Raw genomic sequence first — 25,285 nt, forward strand, 5'->3', positions numbered from 1 at the left:
CTCTACTATTTCTGTCAAGAGTCCTCAGTGGAGATGCCCCCTTCTTATGTCCAGTATCTTTCTTCCATGCTGTGCCTCTCTCTAATTCACTTTCAGAAAGGATTTTAACGAATTAAGAAATTGAGAGCTAAAAGTAGATGCCGATATACCTGTCCCCCATGAGTTTGCATTTTTTGTGTGTGCTTAAACCCGCATCAGACAAAAGTCCATGTTATATTCTTTTTGCCATGTTTTTGTTTCTAAACTCGTAGACAGGCTGAATAGATTCTACTTAACCCTTTCACTTTAAACTACTCTCTCCTTAGCATATTCTGCATTCCCAGGTGAAAGACCCAGGGCCCTTCTAGACAGCACTAACTCACGGGTTTTAATCAGCAGCGAAAAATCCTGGGACTTCAGAAGAGGTCCACATACAGACCTCTTGGTCCCAGGATTTCTGCTTCTGTTGTCCACACTTGATGCTTTGTTGTGAGATTTGGAGGCTCTGAAGATGGCCACCATGGGACTTCCGACGGAAACTTCAGCTTTTTTTAAAAAAAAAACAAAAAACCCTCAAGATGAGGATATGCAGAGTCACTGAAAACTTCTGTTCTTTGTCCTGGCCAGAGAAACTGTGCCCTCCAGACATTTCGTGAAGTATCTGCCACACAAATAAAGTTTACGGGGTAGGACCATTTCTGCCTAAGTCAGCAATGCACAATCAAACAGGAACACACACTTTCAAGCCAGGAACAGAGCTTTGTCATTACTTTTTTTAGAGCCTGGCTGCCTGGCCATCTGTCCAGACAGATTTGTGTACTTGTGACATCAAACAACAGAGTGCTGTTCCTGGGTTATACATGGCTGCTCCTGATCATTCTTCATGTGAAAAGATGTAAAACATTGACTAGAGGGTCACAACTTTGTCCTGGCTAGACAAAATGTGTCCTCCACACATTTTATAAAGTTTCTGGCACACAAACAAAGTTCTTGCCTTCTACTCAAGTGTCACCTTTTTAGGAACTGACCAATCAAGAACAAGCATATAAAATCCAGGAAAAACACAGATAAAAAATCCCACGATTTCCAATTGCAGGGACATACAGACATGCAAAGATCCTCATATTTGGCTCAAAACTGCAATATTCCCATAATCTTATTTTTTGTCTTTTGTAGTGATTACTTCCACATTTACAGGGAATGGCATCTGGCCACCCTCCTGTTTGTTGCAGAAGCTCCTGGGATAAAGTCACTGTCTGGACGGGCCCCCAGAGTTCTTACATCTTCTCTATGGTGGATGAAGGAGAGGGTTGAGGGCAGTTTTTTAACTTGAAAATGATTTGAGAGAAAAAATGAATAGAAGTTCATTCTCATCCAGTTCACAGAGTGCTCTGTCTGCTTCATATTACAAAAGCAAAGGACATCAATAAAAAGAATCTACTTGGAAATTCCTAGAGATCCCTACGTTGAGCTAGTGGGGTGGCTTTTATGCTATTTTGGCCAAACCAACTACCCTTTCTTTGTATGAAGTACTTGTACCTAATAAAAAGATAACAAATATCCAGCTATTATGTGTACTAAAATACCATAGTAATCATTTCAGAAAATATAATCTTGTTTTGCAAGGTTCAATGGGAGTGTCAGAGGACAAAAAAGTCCCTCTAATATCTGGGAAAAGAAAACACGCATGCATATTTTTGTGCTCATGCATGATCTTTTGCCAGTTTTTTATTCCCTGTAAGGGTAAAAATAGCACTCGTCTTGTGTCTATGTTTAATTTATTTGAGGTTGGGGGGGGGGGGGGAGATCCAGATACATTCTCTTTGTGGCAATTCCAACTTTCCTGTTAGTTTTAGCTTTCTGCTTTGTCCTGAGGAGACAGTGCTAACACTTTTATTTTTCTGCCCCTTCTTTGGTTTTGCATGTTTTGAAAGTGTGTATTACTGTGTAGTAGAGCTCTTAAATAGTAAATAAAAAGACAGAACTAAAATGCAAGGTAAATTCTGATTCAAAATTAGAGGATGTATCAGTCAAATACCTTCAGTTACAAGCTTACCTCCTAACGTTTGTGACAACTAGGGCATGCATTCAATAGTATTACATTTTGGTGCACCTAATCACAGCTTTCCTGCATTCGGTTTAATCCATACCATTGTGGCTGCAGATACTTCTTGATATTCACAAATATTCCACAAGCACATGACAGAAATGTTGCACTTTTGTTATATTTACACAAATACAATCAAACAAAAAGCACCCATGTATATGTATGGGGTGAGGAGTGATTAAAAACAGGCCCACCTGACTACAACTGGAGATATGAACATCACTTTATTAATACAGTCAGAGAGTGGACCACAGGAAAACTAATTTTCACAAGACAAAAGTCATACACAGTAAGAAATGTAAAAGAGAACAACAAAACCAGGAAAGGGATCAACTGCAATGTGGGACCTCAGTGTGGCATCAAGAGTTTAAGGCTCTGAGGGCAAAATGAACAGGTGAAGAACTTCTGCTAATCCTAAAAGTTTCTGTGGCGGCATGGCTACCTACTACATAGCACTCCTTAGACACATTCTAGTACAGTGAAGATCATGAGGGGTGAGCCAGAAATAATACTTTAGAAAAAACAGTCAAAATGCAGTGTGATGACTGGCTGTACCAACTTCACTCAGCCGCTATTCAAGTCACACAGTTTTTCTATTCTTACAGATCCATGCCTCACTCTTAATTTAACTATTAAGTGCTCATTCGTTTGCCTGGTGCATAAACTAGGATTTAGTGCACACAAGAAAAAGAATTAATAAACACACATCCACACACCATACAAACACACCCAACCACCTCTAACATTCTGTTGCTACCTGCAGTAGAAATGAACTGATTATGTTTGGCAAACGTGAAGCCTTTATAGGTGGAAAAACAGAGGGGCTAGAACTCCTCTGAAATTCACCCATCCCAAACTCTGAAGGACTCTCTCTGCAGCATTAGCTTTGGAGAGCTTTTCTGTACAATCAGATTCCCTTTATCAAAAAAGTACATAAGCTGTGTTGTGGAAATGATTTGTGTCCATGTTTGTTTTATGGAAACCACTTTCTCCTTCTTTTCCTCACATGATTCCATGTATGACAGATAATGCTTTTGGTTTATCTCTTGTTTGGAACTGAAGAGTTTTGGCAAATAAGATGATGAGTCCCAGGAGTTTAAACCCACACAGCTGTGTTAAAATCAAACCCCGTTTGAGTGTACTCTATTGTGTTATGCATCTTCTTAGCACAGTGTTTGGCCTTGGCCTTGCTGGTTTCCTTCTTTTGGCACCTTTCTGCTTTGTCCTGAGCATTTGGTAGGTTCCCATGGGTTGGAAAATAAAAGGTCCCCTTCTGTTTGTTTACTTTTTTGGGCCTCTTTAAGATTTCAGCTTCTTTGTCTTCTGTTGGCAACCAGCATGGCTTCTCCTTGAGCAACCTGTCTCGGTCTGGCCGAACACTCCTTAAGAACTTCTTGAAGATATTGGCTGTGAGGGTAAACTTTCTGTAGAACTCCTGGGACCTGCTGGTTGGCAAAGATGTCTCATTCTTCTCTCCCTTTTTGTCTATCTCAGGCAAATCCAACCAGTTCCCAACCAAATCGGCAAAGATGTTATCACCCAGGACCAAAGGCTGTCGATTCCTGCTTTGAGACATGAGTGATGAAGTCCAATCGTTGGTCTCATCAGAAAAATGACACCCATGGCAACCTGATTTACTTTCAGAGAAGCTGCTTGTGTCTTGGGAAAACCAACTCCTAGACATATGCTCAGTGGATGATTCAAATGTTGTTAATGAATGATACTCTGCAGTACTTACTGTCGACGAAGGACCACTGGCATGATAGTATTCTTCACTACCTATGCTGTTAAGGGATGATGCCATGTGCCCATGGCTACTGTCTGGCAAAGTAATGTGGCAAAGTGGGCTGGAGCAGTGTGACACCTGAGTAGAGCACAAAGAGGCCGAGGAACTGCAGCCATCCAAATAACTATTTCCCAACAGTTTTTCACTCTGCCTGCTGACTTCTCTCCTTGCCCTTGGCAACTCCTTATTGCTTTGACAATATTGATGGTGGCCAAGTCCTGAAACCTGGTGTGGGTTGTTTGAAATCTCCAACTGTTCCAAAGCTGTCTGGACTTGGAGGAGTTTCAGCTCTTGCAGGGCACCCATCATGGAGTTCATCTGTTCATGCAGCCCATCCCCGACCTCCTTCATGGATAACTGTGAGAAGGGAGGAAAAGATAATATTACACCAATGCAAAAGAAGTCGAAGAATAAGAGCAGATCTCACTGACATGGCTAAAGAAGAAATAAAATAATTATCCTCCACTTGTGTGACTTACATAGGCCTACTTGTCATTCATTACCCTGATTCCCCCCCCCCCCCCCCCCCCAGATATAGAGATATAAAGGAAGAAAATAACATGTCATCAGTTTTAGGTCACTTTAAAATTAGTTAAGAAATTAGTATTGCCATTTTTCTCATTTCAGGTTTTGATTTTATTTTATCAATCAGCTCCATCAAATTCAATCTTTCATATTCTGTCCAATCAATCATACTTTACTTCTACAAAGAAACACTGATGAGGACTATGCCAAAAAATAAGCAGGATTCCTGTCTTTCATTTCTTTCTCTCTTCTGTCTTTCTCTCTTGCTGCCCTGATTCTGCAAGCATCAATATTTCTTTATAAACAATATATGAAATGGTAAATCTGTCTATAGATAATACTACATCAAACTGAGACAAGTTGCCATACAGGAAGTTCCTGCCACAGTGAAACTTAGCATATCAGAAAGAAGGCTATAACAACACACTTCTCCTTTATGGGCTAATTTTTGTGCCTGAAAGAAATGTTTTGGGGCATATTACACTATAGCTTAATGCAATTTGACACCACTTTTAACTGCCATGACTCAATTCTCTGGAATCACGGGAGTTGTAATGTTACAAGGTCTTGAGCCTTCTTTGTTAAAGCATGCTGGTGCTTCACCAAACTACAAATCCCAGGATTCCATAGCAGAGTCATGGCAGTTAAAGTTGTGCCAAGCTGAATTAATTTTATAGTGTAAAGCCAGACCTTGTGGGGAGGAACACTTAGCAATGTGTCCCCCCCCCCCCACATCCCAATCTGAGATAAACAATGTCTAGTTATAGTGTCCAGTTTTGTGATAGCTTGGCCATACCTTTATTTCAGATTTGACCCCAAGTTATTTTGCCACCTGGATTAAGATTATCAAATCAGCCCTGCCAGCATGGACACAGGGGGATTCTGAGTTGCACTGCCATGAAGTCACTTTTCCAAGATTGGGTTTTAATGCTGTAGCACCAGTTGAGAAATGATAGAAATGAACATGCAAATTTAAAATTAAAATAGTGATTATGACTTTAAGAGCACGAACAACTCCATCCATTTAAACAGCTACAGCAGCAACAAAAAACCCAACAGATTATTTTTGCTTCAGATCAGACCTATCATTAGTATGCCTTTTTTCGTTACCTACGTGTTCATGATAAACATGTCGACTATTTTCCTCCAGCTTCTATATTCTCCACTCTGTCCTTTCACTATAAATTTTCTCTTCCAGAGGAACCAGATCTCATTCCCAAAGTGGCATCAATAAAGCAAATGGGCCATACTTCCCAACAGCTGCCACTATTCGCTCTCCCCTCTCTCAGCTGCAGGCCGAAGGAAAAGATGCAAGTCTTTGATGTGCTGAGGTTTGCAGCCGGGTTCACAAAGGCACAGAAAAAGGGGGGCAGGGGGAAGCTTGCATCTATATGTCTGCTATCCTATATTGTTCAAAAGCTCTCCGTGGTTTGTTTTTGGGGTCTCTCATTCTGCAGCTGTCCCTTTCACACCTGTGTGCAGGGCTGGCAATCACTGTACCGCAAATTATCTGCCCATCCTTTCGCTACACTAACTCAGCTGCCAGCCCCTTCACAGTTTCCTTGGCTGTTTACAATTGCAAGACCTTGTTGGATCAAAACAGCCAGCTTCTCTACAATGATACAAAAGCCACAGCATGCCTCCTACATAAGCATTCCCCCCAGTGCAATTCAAGTTAGGAACTGGTCCTTATAGAAACAGTTGCTGTAGGAGCAACAATGGGACTACGTAAGTGCTTTCTTAACTTCGCATTTCATTTTAAAAGTCTCTCTTCTCAGTTAGTCTGCTGCAAAAAAACAAGGAAAACTATCGCAACCCCTGTCAACAGCCTCCTGGGGCCCCATTTGTTCCTCTAAGCCTCAGAGAAAATGATCACCTTACCTCTTTCCAGATCTGCTGCAATGCCTCTTGTTGTAACCTTTGCTGCCTTATTAATGGAATCCCCCTTTTATCGGGAGCTTTGCAAAGCTAGCTTTGGGAACAGCCTGTACCCCATTGGACACTTCCCATCAAATCCCCTCGCAGGCCAAGTGGTGTAATCAAGCAATGATGAGTGACAATGGGTCCTCCAGTAATGACTGGGGCTGATAGGAAAAGTCAGCATATGCTGGATGGCTATGCTATTCACTTCATTGATTCAATTAACTCCCTGGTTTTTTTAGGGGGGAGAGAGATGAGAGCGAGGGAGTATCATCACAAAGGCAGCCTCATGTGACAAAGACCTATTAGGAATTATTAATATTTCAGAGACACTCATTCCCAGCTTCTGTCTCGAGAGAGCAAGATTATAACAAAGAAACACAAAGACGAGAGTCTAGTGAAAGTAGTCCAGATTTAGCACTCTTACCACTATGACCTGAGTGTTATATTTTCCCTTCATTTTTACAAACTCAAAAATACACACGTGTGTGTGTGTGTGTGTGTGTGTGTGTGTGTGTGTGTATATATATATATATATATATATATATCCCCAGACTTAACTCTTTGAAAATTCAAGTCGGCTGATTTATTCCTCAATTACTTTTTTTCTTGGAGGCCGTGTCCAGTGGGTGGAAAAGTTAATTTTCAGCCTACAACTCCAGAATCTCCTAGCCAGCTAAACTATTTTTATAGATACATTTACTTAGTGGTTTGTGTACTGAATGTACAACTGAGCCCCAAAAGGTCAATGAATTTTGCAAACATTTTTGCACCCTTCTTCAGTGTATACCACTCTTGGCTTGACTGCGCAAAAGGAAGTGAAAGTGTATGATAGGTGAGAGACACATCTTTCTTTCAGCAAAACTGGGCTGATGCGTAGTAATGGAACATTCTAACATATTCCTAACATCACTTTAAAAGAGGAAGAAAAAATTAGTTTCATTTGCTCAGTGAGGCTGACAGACTGCCTACGTACTACCTTCTAATAACAAACTTTATTTATATCCCGCCACCATCTCCCAAAAGGGACTTGGACCACCATCTCCCAAAAGGGACTACAGGGACATCTTCCCATTCAATTCATGATCATTCCACAAAAGCTTGGAAAATCAGTGCCAAAGTACTAATAGAAAGTGAAAACACATAAAATGGTGGTGAAAAAAGTACCGCTGAGTATTTTCAATGGGACTGAAGACCTCATCACATGATGGAAATTCAGTGTCCTAAGACACTTCTGCCCCAATTGATCCATGGAGCCCCACTCCGCCCATCACACAACGTAGCCCCACTACTAGAAGCATCGTAGGATGCTGTGCTGCCAACATGGGAGCCTCCCACGTTCCATTTGTAAGAACAGGGTTACTACCAAAGAGGGGGGGAGGGGGGAGCCGCATGGCGATGCTTCCCCATGTGGCCAGGCAGGGATTGCCCCTCTGCCCCCTGATTCACCTATCCGAATGCTGGACTTCATCAATGTGATAAGGTCCTGAATTGCTTGAATGTACTCAATTGGCTTTGAATATATTGGAGATCAGGAACATTACAAAGCACAAGTAGTTTAAATACAAATAGTATGGTGTGACTGTAGTCTTTTGCTGTGCAAGGGCTTTCCATCTATGTGTGTGTATGCACTCAAATAAGTAATGTATTCAAAGAGGTCAATGAATGTATGTATGTTCAACTCACCTTGAAGTCCATAGGATCTTCTTAGGCAAGAAATACTCAGAAGTGGTTTTGTCAGTTTCTTCCTCTAAAATATCTACTATTTGTTGGCCCATTGAGGTACTAACCAGAGCTAACCCATCCCAAAAGGCACCTGGTTTGGCCAATTTGTGAACACAATGTTAACACCACAGAATAGAAGAAGAGTCATTCTGGGACAGAACACAATGTTCTTATAACCTATCAAACTATCATTTTCTTGGGCTTCCACTATTTCAGTTGACTCTGCAAACCCTTCATGGTGGCTGTTCCAGATGAGGCAAAACTGGAATCTCCTAATGCAACATAAACACAATGTCACATAATATTGGGATGCAATGTGTTTCGTGTTCTTTGATTAAGCAGCCAGCTGACAATTTATTCACCAGCAAATCCCACTACATTCAACTGAAATGTATTTTCCTCAGACCATTTCTTTTTCTCTTGAGACTAAATCTTTAGAGTAAGCATTTTTTGGACAGTAGCCTAATCAAGCTTTCAATTCAAGCTTTGAATGCATGGTGGTTTATTGCATAATCTCAATTTCAGACTGAACTTCAGCAATAAAAAAGAGTCCACAACACACAGTCAGCAGGATTCTGCTAGAGATGCACTTAGCAAAAGTTATCCAAGGGATGTTACATAAGCTACCCCACAGCAGGATGCCCAAAGGCACTAGATATTGTGCATTTCATTTGCAGGGAAAGCATGTTGTGAAATCAGCTAAAACATCACAAGAAGTTGAATGGGACATCAAACTAATTATAAGTGTGTCTTACTTCTCTTTATAGACTTTTAATGGTATGACCATATTTTTCCTTCTGATCATATGAGACTTTGATAGGGTTATCAATCTGAATGATTTCAGATTTTGGCGAACGAGTATAGAATTTGCTTTGTTGGACTAAAATCTCCCAGAATTACCAAGCCAGAAGGGCTACTGGGAAATATAGTCACCAAAATCACTTTTCCAAATTCTGGGTTTTTCAGGATCCTGTGGATATGTCAATCTCAGTGGGTTGTCATCTTTGAGGGAGCTTATCTCCTCTATTACACAACAATGGCAATGGCTTGTCTGTGTCTCCTCCTTTCAACCTGAGCTCTCGACAGCTACATGTTTTTCCTTGACCCTCTTCTCTGCGTGGGGACATGAGCTACGACATCCACATGCTGAGAGGAGGGCTGAGACAGACAGGGCCGAGTGTGAGACCCCAAAGGGCCATGTCCGGCCCACAGGCCTGGGTTTGCCTATGCTTGCCTTAGAATCTTTTGGGGGATGCCATCATCCATTGCCACCCATTGTTTTTCCAGCCTAGACACATTGTCCCACCCCAGGCTGGCAGAAATACAGCCATTAGCACCCATCAACCTAGACCCTAACCATGTTCCTTTCCCCCACATATCCACCAGAGACAGACCCAAGAAACAACCACAAACTTCAAACTGAGCAATGACAATTTATTAAAGTTTCTGCCAAACTGGGAGACCAATCATCTGCAACGGCCAATCAGCGTGCGGATCCCAGCTGGCACCAACCTGCACCAATCAGCTCTCGGGGCACCAAAAGTCCATTGTTTTGAATAGCTGTCAAACTTCTAGAAATGTCTTTGTACGTATCCATTGCTTTTATGTTGGATTTGAGAGTGCACCTTCTCCTGACATCCACTCTGACTGAGTGAATAAAGCCTCTGTTCTTTGCCTTCAACTCATTTATGTCTCATTTGATCCTTCGGAGCCTAGACACACCGGGATCCTGGACCACCGAAATTGCAGAAGCTGAAGTCACTTCACATTGTGATGACAGATATGACCGACCAGGTAAGGGTGACTACCCAGTGTAACCAAACCAGATTTGACCCAATTTGATGGTATGGACTCCACTCTTGATGCTGCTGTGGCTGAGGGGCAGAGGATCTGAACAACTTTGTGAAATCAGGGGCTGGTCCAAAGCAGAAAGACTTTGGATTTTACTATCTGTAGCTGAGCCCCAAGTAGAGGGCCTTCTAAAGGAACTAAAGTTCCTTTCCTTGTCTCTTAGACTAGATCGTTGCTAGTCCCAAGAGAGAAGAGAAAATCCAGAAATTTGTGTTGCTTTCTGCAACTAACTTCTTTAATACAATCCCGAATAAAGAGGTCATAATTATTTGAGGAGCTGTCATTTTTTATTTAGATGAGGCTTATATAAATGGATACAATCCTTACATAATGTACACTGGAGACAAAGTTCTCCTGAAGCTGACTGATAGATATGTGTAGTGGCATCTCCTGAAAATTTTATCATTTTTAGTTCACTAGAGAAACTACTGTCTCTTCTGAAAATCTGCACACGGGAAATATAACATGGGAAATATACTACTAAAACAATTTCTCATGGGAGGAAAACAAAATGATAAAAGCACAGACGCAAAATGGTTCTGTGGAATCATGGGATTTGCAGTGTGCTCTTTGTCAGCGAATTCTGATCCCCCTCCCTGAAATGCAAATCCCAGGCTTCCATAGGGTGAAAGCATGTCAGTTAAAGTGGGATCTTAGTGTTGTAATTGTACAGTGTGAAACAACCCTTCCCATCATTCTGCATGTCTAACTGCTTGGTTGGAAAAAAAAAGAGGGTTGAAGGATGGGGAATTGTGCTCTAGCTCACTGCTTTTTAAACTGTGAGTCTTGACCCCAAATGGGGGCCCCTTAGCTTAAGGGTGGGGTCACAAAAACATTGGAAATAGTAAAGTCTTTCTGAATGCCAACCATTTACACAAATCCGTTAGTAAAAACATGCGGTGCTTACAGTTAAATTTGCAGAAAATGCTTCAGCAATATTCCACAAAAAGGAAAATCAGCCTGTTTAGCAAGCCTTGCAAATGCTGATTTATTTTCAGTAAATGTTTGGTTTTTATACCTATTTTATATACTTATATACAAGGGGTCACATAAAAACTTCTCAGGTGGAAAGGGGTCACAAATGGAAAAGGTTTAAGAAGTCCTGTTCTAGGTTTTTGCTACTTTACATGAACTTCTGGATTGATCGCGTCCATAATACGTGAATAAATTGCGAAGTAACAGATCAGGGATTAGTTTCAGGATACATGGGTTCTGACACTATGGATGTATATATATCAGAAGAGCCTCAATTTTCAGGTATCTTTCACACTAATGGTGAAGATATGACTCCAAGTTTCTGTCAACTTAGGCTGAGGGCAGTATTGTGCTAGCAGCAGGCATGTAGCCGGGGGGGGGGGGGAGGGGGCTTGAGGGGCTTCAGCCCCCCCCCCCCTGAAATTCTCATGGTGGTTCGTGAAAAGGCCTTACTGGTGCATTATTTAAACGGTTATGTTTATTCATATCATGATCTGATCACCATACTCAATATATCCCATATGCATGGGGGTATTGGGGTAACGATACAAAAGGTTTGCTAGGCTAGACCTTCTTTCACTCAGATTCGCCCCCCCCCCCCCCCCCGGAATCAAAATCCTGGCTAAGGGCCTGGCTAGCAGCTGCATTTTTCCAGGACTACCAGTCTATCATGGTAAATGAAGGTAGATGACACTGGCTGGATCTGGGCAGTGTGTTTCTCCAAAGCTTTACTGCTTTCACATCAGTTATGCCAATGGCCATTTCCCCCTTCCTATCCCAGCTTATGTTGGATGGGGAGGAAAAGAGCAGTAGCCAAGCTATGGGGACAAGGGGCATTTGTGGATGCTATGTTCATTGTGAAGGCTTCAAAGAGCTGAGTGCCAAAGCACTTGGTGCATTCAGTCCCAGTTTCCTAAAAGCATCCCAGGATTGAGTCCAAGCCTGGTTGAAAAATCAACATCAGTGAGAAGGAAAAACAGCATACATGAAATTACCAACAAACTTAACAGACTAAGCAGACACAGAGGTCACCAGTTAGCCATTTCAGTATAGGGAGATGTACTATATTATTATTCCTAATTGCAGTAATTATTTCCAAATTTATTTCTCTACCTATACAAATGTTTTCTTGTCCTTTTTGACAATGCTGAAGTGCCAAGTCTTAATATTTTTATGATATCTATAAATTAGATATAATATTTTCGACAGCTGACAACTAACTTATTTTATACTATAATATTAGTGTTATAAACATATTTTGTTAAGTATAACACTGTCATACTTATATTGCATATTTTATTTATCAGTTGGTAGTCATTTTTCACATGGCTTCTTGCCTATGATTCTTAGCTCTAACTGAGTCACTTATCAGCTTGATAATAGTAGAGAGATATACAGAAATATGCTTTGGAAAATTCATTTGTTAGTGTTCGATTGTGTTGTCATTGTTGGTAAGACTGTTTACCATGGTTTTTAACAAAGAATTTTGTGAATTGTAATGTTTTCATTATTTTATCCTTTGTAAAAAACCCTTATAACCTGTTTTTGATCAAGCCCTTTCTTTTAAAAAATATAACAAAACAATAAACATTATAATAAACAAACATTTGAATTTGGTTCAAATTCTGAGTATAGATACAAGTTTTAGGTTGAATTTAGTTCAAAGTGGTTTTGAGAATCTGAAGCTACATGGCTGTTCACAAATGCAGAGTGAACCATCTGCATGCATTTTAAGCTGTAGCCACTTAAAATCAAATGGAGCATGCATAGACATGGTTCACTTGCTTTTATATTCATGAAAAATAAAAAGTGTATTGTGTAGAGTGTATTTTTCTGATTTTAGCTATTAATCGTGTTTTTGTGCAATGTAACAAGATGCAATTCCAGCTGATAACAAAAGATGAGAAAAGGGAGAACTCAAGGAGGTTTTCTGCAAGATGCCCATGATAGAAAAGAGGGGCAACTCTACTAATGCACATATTGAAGCAACTGCCTCAAGTGACAGATGGAAGACAACAGTTGGGGTAGGCTGCTTGTTCCTTACACACACAAGCTCAGGCCCAGCTGTTCCCCTCTGTAGTTAGTGAACACAGAGATTGGAAATGCCCCATAAACTCCATGGGAAATCCAAACTAGTCTGCTATTACAGGTGCACAAGGTGACCACTATGAATCTTTTAAATCCAAGTCGAATCCGTTTCCATTCATGGACTGGAAAGAAGCCACCATTTCCCCTTCACCTCAATCTACTGAGTAATATGTCATAGAACCACCCTGTTAGAGAACATGTTTAAATATGCTGAAACTATCCCAAGTCTTCAGAGAAGAAAACATATTTAAATGTAATATTTTACTTTTAAAAATGCACGCCCACTTTGGTGATATAACCTCAAGAAAAGCTAATGACCTGGATGAAAATTGTTATTGTATATTTATTTATCTGTAACATGGGTATATTGTATGCAAAACAGTTCAAGACAAACACATTTTGGTTAGATATTTCTTAAAATATGGCACTGGTTTCTCTAGCCCCTTCTACACTGCTCTATATTCCAGGATGTGATCCCAGATTACCTGTTTATCCCAGATGCTCTAGCAGTGGAGACTCATATAAACCCAGTTCAAAGCAAATAATCTGGGATCATATCCTGGGATATAAGGGCAGTGCAAAAGGGACCTCTGTCACAACCTATATGCATGCTTTTTAATAATACAATTATTTGTAGAAGGGGAGGACACCATAAATTGTGTAGTTATTTGTCTTTTCCTATTTTCCCCCAAATATGTCAGGTTTTTGAAATCCATTAAATTAATCACCATGCCTCGAAAACTCTGTTATCTTATCTCTTGAACCATTTAGAAGAGCTCAAGTTCAGCATCTATAAAGTATTTCCCTTGAATGTAGAGCCGTCTAGTCTCCTTGGATCAAACTTGTTTTTTTTCTAGATCATCACATCTGCACAGCCTATGACCGTGATAATATTTTGGCCCAGACCAGGGGGAATGAAAGTGATAGCATAGTCCAGCTGAGTAAGAGGCCAAAAGAAGCTTCTTATAATTGGAACGAAGACAGATGTCCGGCCCTTGGGTGAGAAGAGGTGCTGCGAGAGGAAGTAATTGTTCAGTGAAACCCTGGGAAAAGGAAAGACGGGATTGCTACAGCAGTTTTTAATAAATGAAGGGAAGGAAACAGAATCCCCAATGAACAATATTTAGATTAGCCAAAGAGGACACTACGATCAGCACTTCTTTTTCAAAATGAAATGACATCAATACCATTGAGGATTTCTTTTTCAGTGGTAGGAAGTATAGAAGGTTGAGGTTATGAAACCAGATGTACATAGTGATGGGACATCTTTCACTGAAGGAGTAATAATACTGTAATTCTTATTGGTGGGGAGACACTCAATCCAAAACAAAACCAATGGTCCACTGCAATATTCTTCTGTTCAAGCCCCTATAATGTGAAACTGAAGTTTCAGAAGTAAATGTATAAAAGGCCCCTTGAAGGCAAGACTCTTTCAAAACAACAAACATTATTGATACAGGATAATTCTCAACAAATTAATCTGCTGAGATGAATAATCCATTGAAATGTTCATCTGTGTGAGCTTCAGAAAAACATGTATGAGTGATCACTTGAGGTAAAAATCCTGATCAACACAATGACTGATTATCACAACATGTCGATCCATAAAACAGTCCAAGAGATGTTGAGAGCAATGAATAATTATGAGACTAAAATATAAAAAATACTATTTTATATTATTCTGAGCTTCTTGGACAATTATATATGACATACAGTAGAGTCTCTCTTATCCAACTATCGCTCCTCCAACGGTCTGTGTTATCCAACACTGTGCTTCCTGCCCGGATCCACAGCTGTTTCAATACATTGCAATGTTTTGGTGCTAAATTTGTAAATACATAACGTTACCATATATTGAACTGCTTTTTGTGTTGATTTGTTGTAACTATACAATATCCCAGAGTACTTGTAGGGTATCAGCACAAACACAAAACAATCTATGTATAATGTCAAAATATAATGTCAAAAGAGCATATAGTATGCTATTTAACAAAATCCCGAGTACATAGCTCAATTCAGTGGCCCAAAACAAAATCAAAAGGAGCAACCGCTCTCAAATGTAACAGTTCCAGGTCTAAACTCGCAGTGTGAATTTACTTCAAGCAGAGTCACTTTTTGTATAAGCTACTGGCATGATATAAGAGTCTAGAGTTGCTGAATTTATCAACTCCTGAGGAAGGGGACTGCTTTCCCCGAAACAGGGTACAAAAATACCCGGGCACCCCTGTTGAATGCCATTCGGACTTTTCCTACAGAGACTTATTTTGAGAAGCAGTGCTCCATTTTCACTGGACTTAATTTGGATTTATTCCATGAAGATTTTTGAGAGTGGTGCTCCATCTTCATTATTGACTTCAGTATACATATAGCCTCATGACTCTATGCTTACTTTGTGTATGATTTGTCTCATTGTATGTATCCCTGAAGCCTATATACAGTGGTACCCTTGTTTAGACCTGGAACTGTTACATTTGAGAGCGGTTGCTCCTTTTGATTTTGTTTTGGGCCACTGAATTGAGCTATGTACTCGGGATTTTGTTAAATAGCATACTATATGCTCTTTTGACATTATATTTTGACATTATACATAGATTGTTTTGTGTTTGTGTTGATTTGTTGTAAAACATGATGCTTTGGTGCTTAATTTGTAAAATCATAATGTAATTTGACGTTTAACAGGCTTTTCCTTAATCCCTCCTTATTATCCAACATTTTCATTTATCCAATGTTCCGCCAGCCTGTTCATGTTGGATAAGCAAGACTCTACTGTATATAAATAAACCTAAGAGCACTTCTCTATTAAAAAGTTACATTGATCCATTTTAGCTAACTTCTATCTTTAAAACCCTTTCTTATCTGTAGCTAATCCCTGTGAATACCAAAGTCCATGAATGTTTAAGCCCCATGATGTACTATCTACACTATTAGCAATACATACAATGGTTTAATAAAATTGTGTCTGCTATATAAAATGGCAAAATCAAGGATTACTTTTTGTGGGGAGGGAGGCTGGTGGCAGAGGGCTGATTATTGTGAACTTCCCTCTCTGGCTACAAACCCTCCTGGATCTGAAGCGGAAACTCTACTCCAACTAAACCAGGGCATGCTTGAAGAGAGCTCAGCTCTTTTTGAATCTAACTCAGTGTGCCCCCCTTCAACACAGACAGACAGAAAGTAAAAGGAAGGCCAAAAAAAAAAAAAAAGACATCTGACCTACAGCTGGTGTTGTTATTTCCACTCTGATGGTATAAACAGGAAGCAAACATCTTTAAAGGCTGTGGGAAGAACAAGAAGGCACATTCGCCGCACTCAACTCTTGTACTAGGAAGCACCATGACTGTATTTCTCTGCAAATTAATTGTTCATTCACTGTTGTTGCAAGGAAATGAGGTATTTACTTCTAAATCAGAGTAGGGGAGGCTGTGGCCTTGAAAATACTGTTAGGCTATAATTCCTCTTCCAATTGTAGTCATCTTGGGTAATGGTGCAAGAGATTGTGGGAGTAGCTGCTTTTTGGGGATGGGGCAGGCAGAGGTTTTCTGTCCTTGTTTTAAATTGTTGGAGCCGTTGCATCCATATGATGCCCCCCCCTCCCTTTTGTGGTACTGTCTGCAAGTAAGGATGCTTCTAAGCGGTAATAATAGTGCATTTTGATACCACTTTAACTTTCATTGTTCAGTGCTATGGAATACTGGGCAATGTTGCTTTGCAAGTTCTTTAGCTTTCTCTTCCAAAGAAGAGTGTTGATGCTTCACCAACCTACAGTTCCCAGTATCCCAGAGCTTTGATCATGGCAGTTCAAGTGCTCTCAAACTGCATTAATGCTACAGTGTAGATCTACCTTAAGACATCATTCATGCCATTTCATCATGCATCCTGAGATTCCCCTCATTCTGTCTAGAAAGAAGCACTCACATGATTGTTCTATAGCTGGGGTCCTTAAACTTTTTAAGCAGAGGGCCAGTTTATGATCCCTCAGACTGTTGTGGGTCAGAATTATTGTTTGAAAAAAGGAATTTCTGTGCACACTGCACATATCCTACTTGCAGTGCAAAAAAACATGAAAGAACAAAACTGTATTTAGAATGAAGAACAATTTTAAACAACATGAACTTACCTATATTTCAATGGGAAGTATGGGCCTGCTTTTGGCTGATGAGATGGTCAAGGTAATTAGTATTATTGTTGTGTGCCTTCAAGTCGTTTCAGACTTAGGGCGCTCCTAAGTCTAAAGTTTAGGGCGGGGATTGGATAAATGACCTTGGAAAGCTTAGTTTGGTGACCCATTCTATAGGAACACCATTTTTCCTGCAGTAACGCTACCTAGTTGTTATGCATTACCAAGGCTACGTTCACACTGAAAAATTGTAATAGTTTGATACTTCATTAACTCCCATGGCTCAATGTTACGGAATTCTGGGATTTGTAGTTTTCTGAGATGTTTCTTTTCTCTGTCAAAAAGCGCTGGTGCCATAACAAATTACAAATCTGAGCATTCCATAGAATGGCACCATGGCAGTTAAAGTGGTGTCGAACTGCTATAATTCTGCAGTGTGGTTGGTCTCCAAGAAAACCAGCTGGATTCAGCTACTACGGTGTGAAGAATCTTCGTAAATCACCATTTGGAAAGGATTTCGGGGGTCACATTCCAGGAGTGGGCAAATCTTAGGGCACAGGGCAAAATTAAATATTCATATTACTAATACGCTAAATATAACACTTCTGGACATGCCAAACCTTCCCAGTTTTCAAAGCAGAGCTCCTGCCCTAGTAGCACTAATATACTACTGGAAGGTAGTCCTACATTTTGAAAACTTATTTGGATGAATATTCTTAAAACTAAGCTAAAACATTTCTGATGCACATAAATATACTCAATTCTACTGTCTTCTTAACTTGGATTAGTTGTGAAATTTCATGATTTGTGAATAGCCTGTAAAAAAGCACCAGAAATCCATTTCTTTAATGTATTGCTATAGAGAGGGATTCAGACCTGAGAACTGATTTCAAGTTGTTTGGGATGAAAGTATGCCTTTGCTAATTCTCGCAAGCTTTGCAATCAACCAAAGGGAATTTATCCAAAGGGTGCTAATCTCATTTCCCTACACGGTAATCCGCCAAAGCTTCTACCTTTTAGTCCTATGAGTCAAAGGTATTTTAAGGTTGGCGCCACATGGATAAACTACAAACCGCATTTCCATGACCTAAGGAGGAATAGCAAAGGCAGAGGAGCTGACTCAGCCTTCCTCCTGCCCTTATCTGACTAGATTTGGATGCAATGCTACTTCCTATCAGTATTTCACAATTTCTGGTGCAATTATATATAAATGTGGGTTTTCTTAGGTAAGGAATACTAAGAGGCGATTTTGCCAGTTACTTTCTCTGAAATATAGCCTAGAACACCTGATCTATCTCAGCTGTCCTCCATTCAATTACTAACTATGGTTGACCCTGCTTATCTTCCTGCATCAGACAAGTTCTGGTATCTTCAGGGTATTTAGAAGTTGTTCCTGTTTTTATCATTTTCTTCATTTGTCCTCCCAATAAGGCGATTTAAAGAAGTTAACAACATATTTAAAAATAAAACACAACTAAACAGCAGCCCTCGAGAAAACTTTCTCACTTGTTCCCACCAAAGAAGCCTGAGCTGTTATTGGGACACAGAGACGGGTCCTTTTAGACAGTAATACTCAACCTGTGGGTCTCCAGGTGTTTTGGCCTATAACTCCCAGAAATCCCAGCCAGTTTACCAGCTGTTGGGATTTCTGGGAGTTGAAGGACAAAACATCTGGGGACCCACAGATTGAGAACCACTACTTTAGAAAATCCTACAGCTCTAATGGGCCTATAAAGAGAGATATGGTCCTTCAAATAGCCTTAACCCAAGAATAGAGCTTTCTACCTCTAAGTATTTCTTGCTAAAGAAAACCTATGAAAGTCAAGAGTTTGCCATAAATTGACAGGCAACTTGAAGGCATATACATACACACATATACAGAGATATCACATTCACAAGGTTGTCATAGATTAAAGCTGACTTGAGTGACAATTACAATCATGTTACTTAGTAGCAACTCCCAACTAGTTTATATATCTCTTATTTATTTAATTATGGAGAAATATTCTAAGTTTTAAATGCTGTAAATTGAGGGAATTAAGACTTGTGGCAGTGAGTTAGGCAACGCAGAGACACTTTATTCCCTGAGGGTTTTCCCCCATGTGCACTTCTGAATAACTTCCCCTCAGCTTCAACAGCTAAAGAAATGTATATCAGGAGTAGACAATATGGGTCTTCCAAAAGTTGTTAGGCTAAAACAACCATTAAGGCAGCAATCAGTAGTAAGGGATAATAGAAGCTGCTAATCGAGAATATTTCATCAAATGTTCCCCATGGTTGTTTTATAGACAAACCTCGAAAGATCTAGAGAGATAATTCCACAAACATTTCAGGTGCTAATAAAACAATAACATAAACTTGTTCCTTTCTATCAATAAACCATATACAATGGTAGAAAGCATTTTGCCCCAAACAGCATGTTTATCCATTCATTTTTAGGTCTTCATGGCATTCAATGCATAACAAAGCAAAAGCTCCATTCACTGAGTCATCTCCAGCCCTCTTGCCTGCCTTCCTATTTTGGGCTGTCAATTTGTGAAAACGATTGCTCCTCAGCTGCGATTCCGCCAACAGAGGCAAGGATGGTAACAAGAGGTCAATAGGATAATGCACATTCCTATGGCTGAATTTACACAGCATTGCTTGAGTGGCTAATTGAGTTAACATCTAAATTGGACTGAAATCATCACCCAAACAGCGTCTCCTCAGGAACACAATATGTGAGACATTTTGCTTGACTGACGACAGTGCACATTTGCTTTTTCAGAAGCCAAAAGGAGGACAGAATACAAATCAAAGAATTAAATAGCACTCATAACAAGGAATATTTTGCTCTGGAAGTGTGGGGAGAATAAACATCAAGCCAATGCTAATCATGTTCTAAAATGGGAGGGAGTCTCAATTCACACTGCTGTTTTTAACAATGGTTTTGAAAACAGAACTTCAAACTACTTTAAACAAAAGTTGGAAAGGTACAGCAGTCTATATGTTGCTGGACTGCAACTTTCATCAATCCCAGCCAAAAAACCAAATGATGAAGAGAAAGGCCATTCGTATAAGTTCTAGATTCCTGAGAGATCTCTTGTTCTCCCTTCTCAAGATTTTAGGTAGACTTTATTATATGTCTATTTCACAAGGTTTGAGGTAGACTCCATTTAGGCTAGCCTGGAATCCACTGGACAACTGAGATAGGTTGTCCGATGTTGGAGTTAGAAAAATCTAGCAATCTCATCAAGATGTCTTGGTGTAACTTCTATCAACCACATCCAACACAGCAAATAGCAAAGGAGTGTGAGAACAACATCTGTAAAGATTTCCTGTTTTGTTGATAGATACCTGTGTATGATTAGACCCTTGGCCAAAGCTTGGAAAAGTTCCTTTGGAGAGCTATAACTCTTGACTAGTTGAGATAGTATGAGACAGTTCTAGGTAGTTTGGAATGAGAACTGGTGAATTTCTACCCTCTCTATCATCAAATCAAGCTGTGCCTTCAGAAAAAATAACTTAATGCATGAATAACCTGTGTCCCTGAAAATTAATGATTCTCCAGGCTCCTTGTGATTAAGTGATAGCATCTAGATTGATAATACCTCTGAGGCTGCCAACTAACAGCACCCATTCCTTATCAAATCCACCAGTGATTCTTTGCCAAAACTGCTCTTGACTAAGCACAAACAGAGGCACTTCTGGTCCCTACATTTCCTCGAACTCATACTGATGTTACTTTATGGAAGTTGAATTTATGGACAGGAAATTGGAAAGATACTGTCTTTGGCTTTCATTCAATTATTTGCTTTCTTTATCTGTAAGAGTGAAGATCAATTTCTTCAGCTCAGAGATTTTAATTTAATAGCCAAATATATGAGCTGGAAATTAACAGAGTGGGGTTTTAATGTCTGGTCATAAAATTCTACTCAGGCATGGCAGTCTAAGGGCCAAATGAGATCTTTACATGAACATGTTATTCTGGCACTTTTGCTTTAGATCAAGGCACAGACATTATCTTTCTTGTGTCACTTATTTCACTGCAAAACTAAGATTTGATTTATTTCAAGCCTTTAATAGCCCACTGTTTTTCCATCATGGAACTCAAGGCAGCATGAAGAGTAACCAAGAGTTCCCTGTCAGTCTCACACTGATGCATTGACCAGTCCATTTTTTGCTTCATCGAGGTAATTCACATCATGTAATCACATATTCAACCCACAAGAAGCAGCATCTGAGTTTGTGTTCATCAGGCAATTCCACATGTCCAACTGGGTAGATATTCTATAACTTGCAGATCCAGGAAACATGGAAAAAACTTTGGTATACCAAGACTGACCAATAGTACCAAACAATATTACCTATCTTTTCAGCAGCAGAAAAAATATATGAGAGATTAGGTTGGGTTCCTATACTGGGTAATGTGTAGGATTAGTACTTGAGGGAGTACATGTGTTTTTTTCCCACTGTGTCAGGAGCAACTTGAAAATCTGCAAGTCGCTTCTGGTGTAAGAGAACTGGCTGTCTCCAAGAACATTGCCCAGGAGATGCCCGGATGTTTTTGATGTTTTACCATTCTTGTGGGAGGCTTCTCTCATGGCTCTGAATGGGGAGCTGGAGCTGACAGAGGGAGCTCAACCTGCTCTCCACAGATTCGGACTGCTGACCGACAGGCATAAGAGTTTAATTCATTGAGCCACCGGGGGCTCCTAGTCCAAGGGTGCATCTACTGTAGAATTAATTATATAATATAAATGCATCCCATATCTCCATACTGTCAAGCAGACAGATTGTATTCGTCCCTATGTAAAGAACTGAGAAAGGGAAACCAAGACTAGTTATGGTGTTAATTTGATACTGTATTCAGTCTTGAATAAAAGTCTTCCTCTTAAATTCCTTTTAGAAATTATTTTAGGGCAGTAAATGTAAAATATTCCATAATCTAATTTTATTCATTTTTCTGGGGCAAAAGCCTTTCACACACACACACGCACACACACACACACATGTCTAGCCATGAAAATATTCAGGAACTGGTTTCACTCTAACAAGACCATTTCAAGATAGGAGGATAATTCACTACAAGCACCAACATATTCCTTTCTATAGCATGATGAATGATGAAGTCATTTACCATGTCTGGGATTCCCAGCTCTCCATGTAGAATTGAGCAGTCAAAGTCACTAATGCTGAACTCTAACTTAATCTGGCATCAACCTAGATTACTTAATGACTGTGAACAATTTATTCAAAAGTCTCAATTTAACACTGCACACAATGTCACTTAACACATTTCTCACCTAGTTTTAGGAAATGATTTTCACATAAATATGTGAACACACGTCTTAAAGATTATCTCAATCAGAAAACATTCCTTAATCTATTTTTTTCCTGAAACAACATATCTGTGAAAGAAAACATGTTTTTCTCCCTAAAAATTTCCAGATTTTTTCCCCAAGCCTTTAAATCTCTATGGCCCTTTATCTTATAATTGTGTACTTATTATTGGTTCTATTTATATGTTTTTTCTTTATTGAACTAAAAGTGGTAGAAATGGTTTTCTTCCTATCCCTCTTTAGTTTTACTTGCAAGATAGATCAGGTTGAGAGACAAAGTACGACAGGCCCAAGTGCACTCATGATTGAAAGGAACCTTGAAACTACATCTCCCAGTACAGTGCTTGAACCACTCACATCACTCTCACTATGTGCCTGCACTATTTGGAATGTCTTAACCCATGAAAAGTACAATTGAGGGCAAACTGGAACACTGAAATGCAGAAGTCCTATCACCTTTATGCCCAAGCTTATGACCACGAGCTTTTAAAAATGTATTTGTATATTATTAGTAGTATTTGAAACACAAAAAGATTAGTACACAGCAAATAAGGTCACTCTGCTGGCTGTTGTATTGGATCACATGTCGGACATTTTCCAGGCATCTAGGACTGTGTGATGTATTGGTGAATAATGCGTGCAGATCCCAGTAGGGTGGCCTTTTGCAGCTGACAGATTGTAATTTTGTCAGCGCTGATTGTGTTTAAGTGCAGGCCAAGGTCTTGAGGCACTGCACCCAGTGTGCTGACCACCTTTACTGGCTTGTGCCAGAGTCTTTGCAATTCAATCTTATTTATAGGACTTTGCCACTTTAACTTGAGGCACACATGGCCAGATTTTTTTTCAAATATGGCAAATAGCAATCAGTGTAGCAATGCTACTCCCTGTCTGCTTTTACCCTACATTTATTACACTCAGTTGGGTTACTGAATTTTTTTCAGGGAAGAGTCATTTGTAAGAATGTAGTGCAACAACTAATATGCACTGCTTTCCCTGGGTCCTGCTTTCTATAGCTTTGCCCTTTCTAATGAATGAAAGTGCCAGCTGAGAAGATCACAACTTCCAAGGGCTACTATTTGGACAATTCAAATCATCTGAATTAAAGCCATCTGGAAAGAAATGTGAGTGCACCAGTGGTTATCAGCTTCCATGGGGGAACACACCCTGCCAGAAAGTAAAAAGGTATTCCATTCATTCAGAGCACATTTATTTTAGGTAGGTGTGATCACACAGACATTTGAACCACTCTTGTCTGAGAGCTTGAAGTTCAGTACAGAGTATATTTGTGCAAACAATGTTTAACATATAGTTTCAGCACATGGTGGTAAAACTATATAGTGACAGATGCTGCTTCTTATCTACTCATTTGCATGGCTAGAGACCGCTTTTGGACTACCCAAATGCATTGAGTAAAAAGTCAAGAGTAAACTTAAGCTCAGGCTGATTTACACATCCATTCCTAAATCCTCATGTAGGAACACTGTCAAATGGGTTTATTCCAGTTGGGATAAACAAGTGGATTTACACTTGTTGTGTTGGTGCTTTTCTTCATAATAGAGATTAAAATTGTGAGGGCATATATGTCTCCCATTCGTCTCCCAGACTTCCACAGAGCCAACTAACTAATTGACTGATTATATTATTAATCCATTAGAGCTTTTAAAGAGATATTTCATTTTCAACACACTGGGTTTTCCCATTAATATTCAAATTAATAATAAACGTCAATGAATTAAGTTGTTTAAGTCCCTTAGACTTTGTTGGGAGTGGCATCCTCTTCCACATTTACATCCAGTTGTCATGAGTATTTACACCATGGCTTCTTAAACTTTTTCCCACTCACGACCCCTTTCCAGTTGGGAAAGTTTTACATGACTCCAGATATACAGGTATGTGAAATAGGTATAAAAACCAAACATTTACTGATAATAAAACAGTATTTGCAAGGGTTGCTAAACAGGCTGATTTTCCTTTTTTTGTGGAGTACAGCTAAAACATTTTCTTCAGAGTCTATTATACACACTGAATGTTATTGCTAACAGATTCATGTGAGTGGCATTCAGAAACCTTTTACATTTTCTGTGACCCCAGCATGGAGCTAAGGGGACCCCATTTGGGGTTGGAAACCACACTTTAAGACGCAGTGATTTATACTACGATCAGCTCCACCATCACTCCCCTGTATAAACAAGCATAGGTTGAAACTTCCCCTTACACAAACCCAAACTAATGTCTGATCATTCAGGGTTTAGTTGTTGTTCATTCATTCAGTCGTTTCAGACTCTTTGTGACCTCATGGACCAGCCCACGCCAGAGCTCCCTGTCGGCCATCACCACCCCCAGCTCCTTCAAGGTCAATCCAGTCACTTCAAGGATCCCATCCATCCATCTTGCCCTTGGTCGGCCCCTCTTCCTTTTTCCTTCCATTTTCCCCAGCATCATTGTCTTCTCTAAGCTTTCTTTTCTTCTCATGATGTGGCCAAAGTACTTCATCTTTGGTCTAGTGAGCTTCCTTATATTGCCAACCACTAACAAGGTTCATCTCTTTAAGTGGACCAGCCTTACAAGACCTTACTGAAAGCTGACATTTATTCCACTCCTGCTGACGCACAGAAACGAAGCTTTTGTGTATATGGCATGCAAACAAACATTTTATTCAATAACAACTGGGAGTATGAAACGCACTGCCCACTTAAACTGTGCATAGTGTGTTTATTGTCCTTATCTAAGGATACAAAGAGACTGCTTTTGGGTCTGGGCGAATTAACAGCTTAAGTCATGACCTGGCTGGTAATGAAGAAAGTGGAGAAAATGTCAGGGTCAACAGATTCAGTTCCTACCCCCCATTATATCCAGACCGCTCCAGCTGTCGGTTAAATTGCTTGCCTTTT

The 25,285-nt window shown here is 39.8% G+C and overlaps 1 protein-coding gene across 1 annotated transcript in view; it reads right to left on the bottom strand.

Moving 5' to 3' along the window:
- Positions 1 to 2,291: 2,291 nt before the first annotated feature.
- The window catches only part of INKA2 (inka box actin regulator 2), a 39,037-nt gene continuing 16,043 nt past the window's right edge, over positions 2,292 to 25,285 (bottom strand). Inside the window, exon 2 of the mRNA XM_060772750.2 lies at positions 2,292 to 4,229. Within this exon, the coding sequence (XP_060628733.2) occupies positions 3,183 to 4,229 (1,047 nt within the window). The 3' untranslated portion in view covers positions 2,292 to 3,182. The remainder of the gene's footprint in view (positions 4,230 to 25,285) is intronic.

The sequence above is a fragment of the Anolis sagrei genome, chromosome 4 (genome assembly GCF_037176765.1).
Source record: "Anolis sagrei isolate rAnoSag1 chromosome 4, rAnoSag1.mat, whole genome shotgun sequence".
In the NCBI taxonomy this organism is placed as follows: Eukaryota; Metazoa; Chordata; class Lepidosauria; order Squamata; family Dactyloidae; genus Anolis; species Anolis sagrei.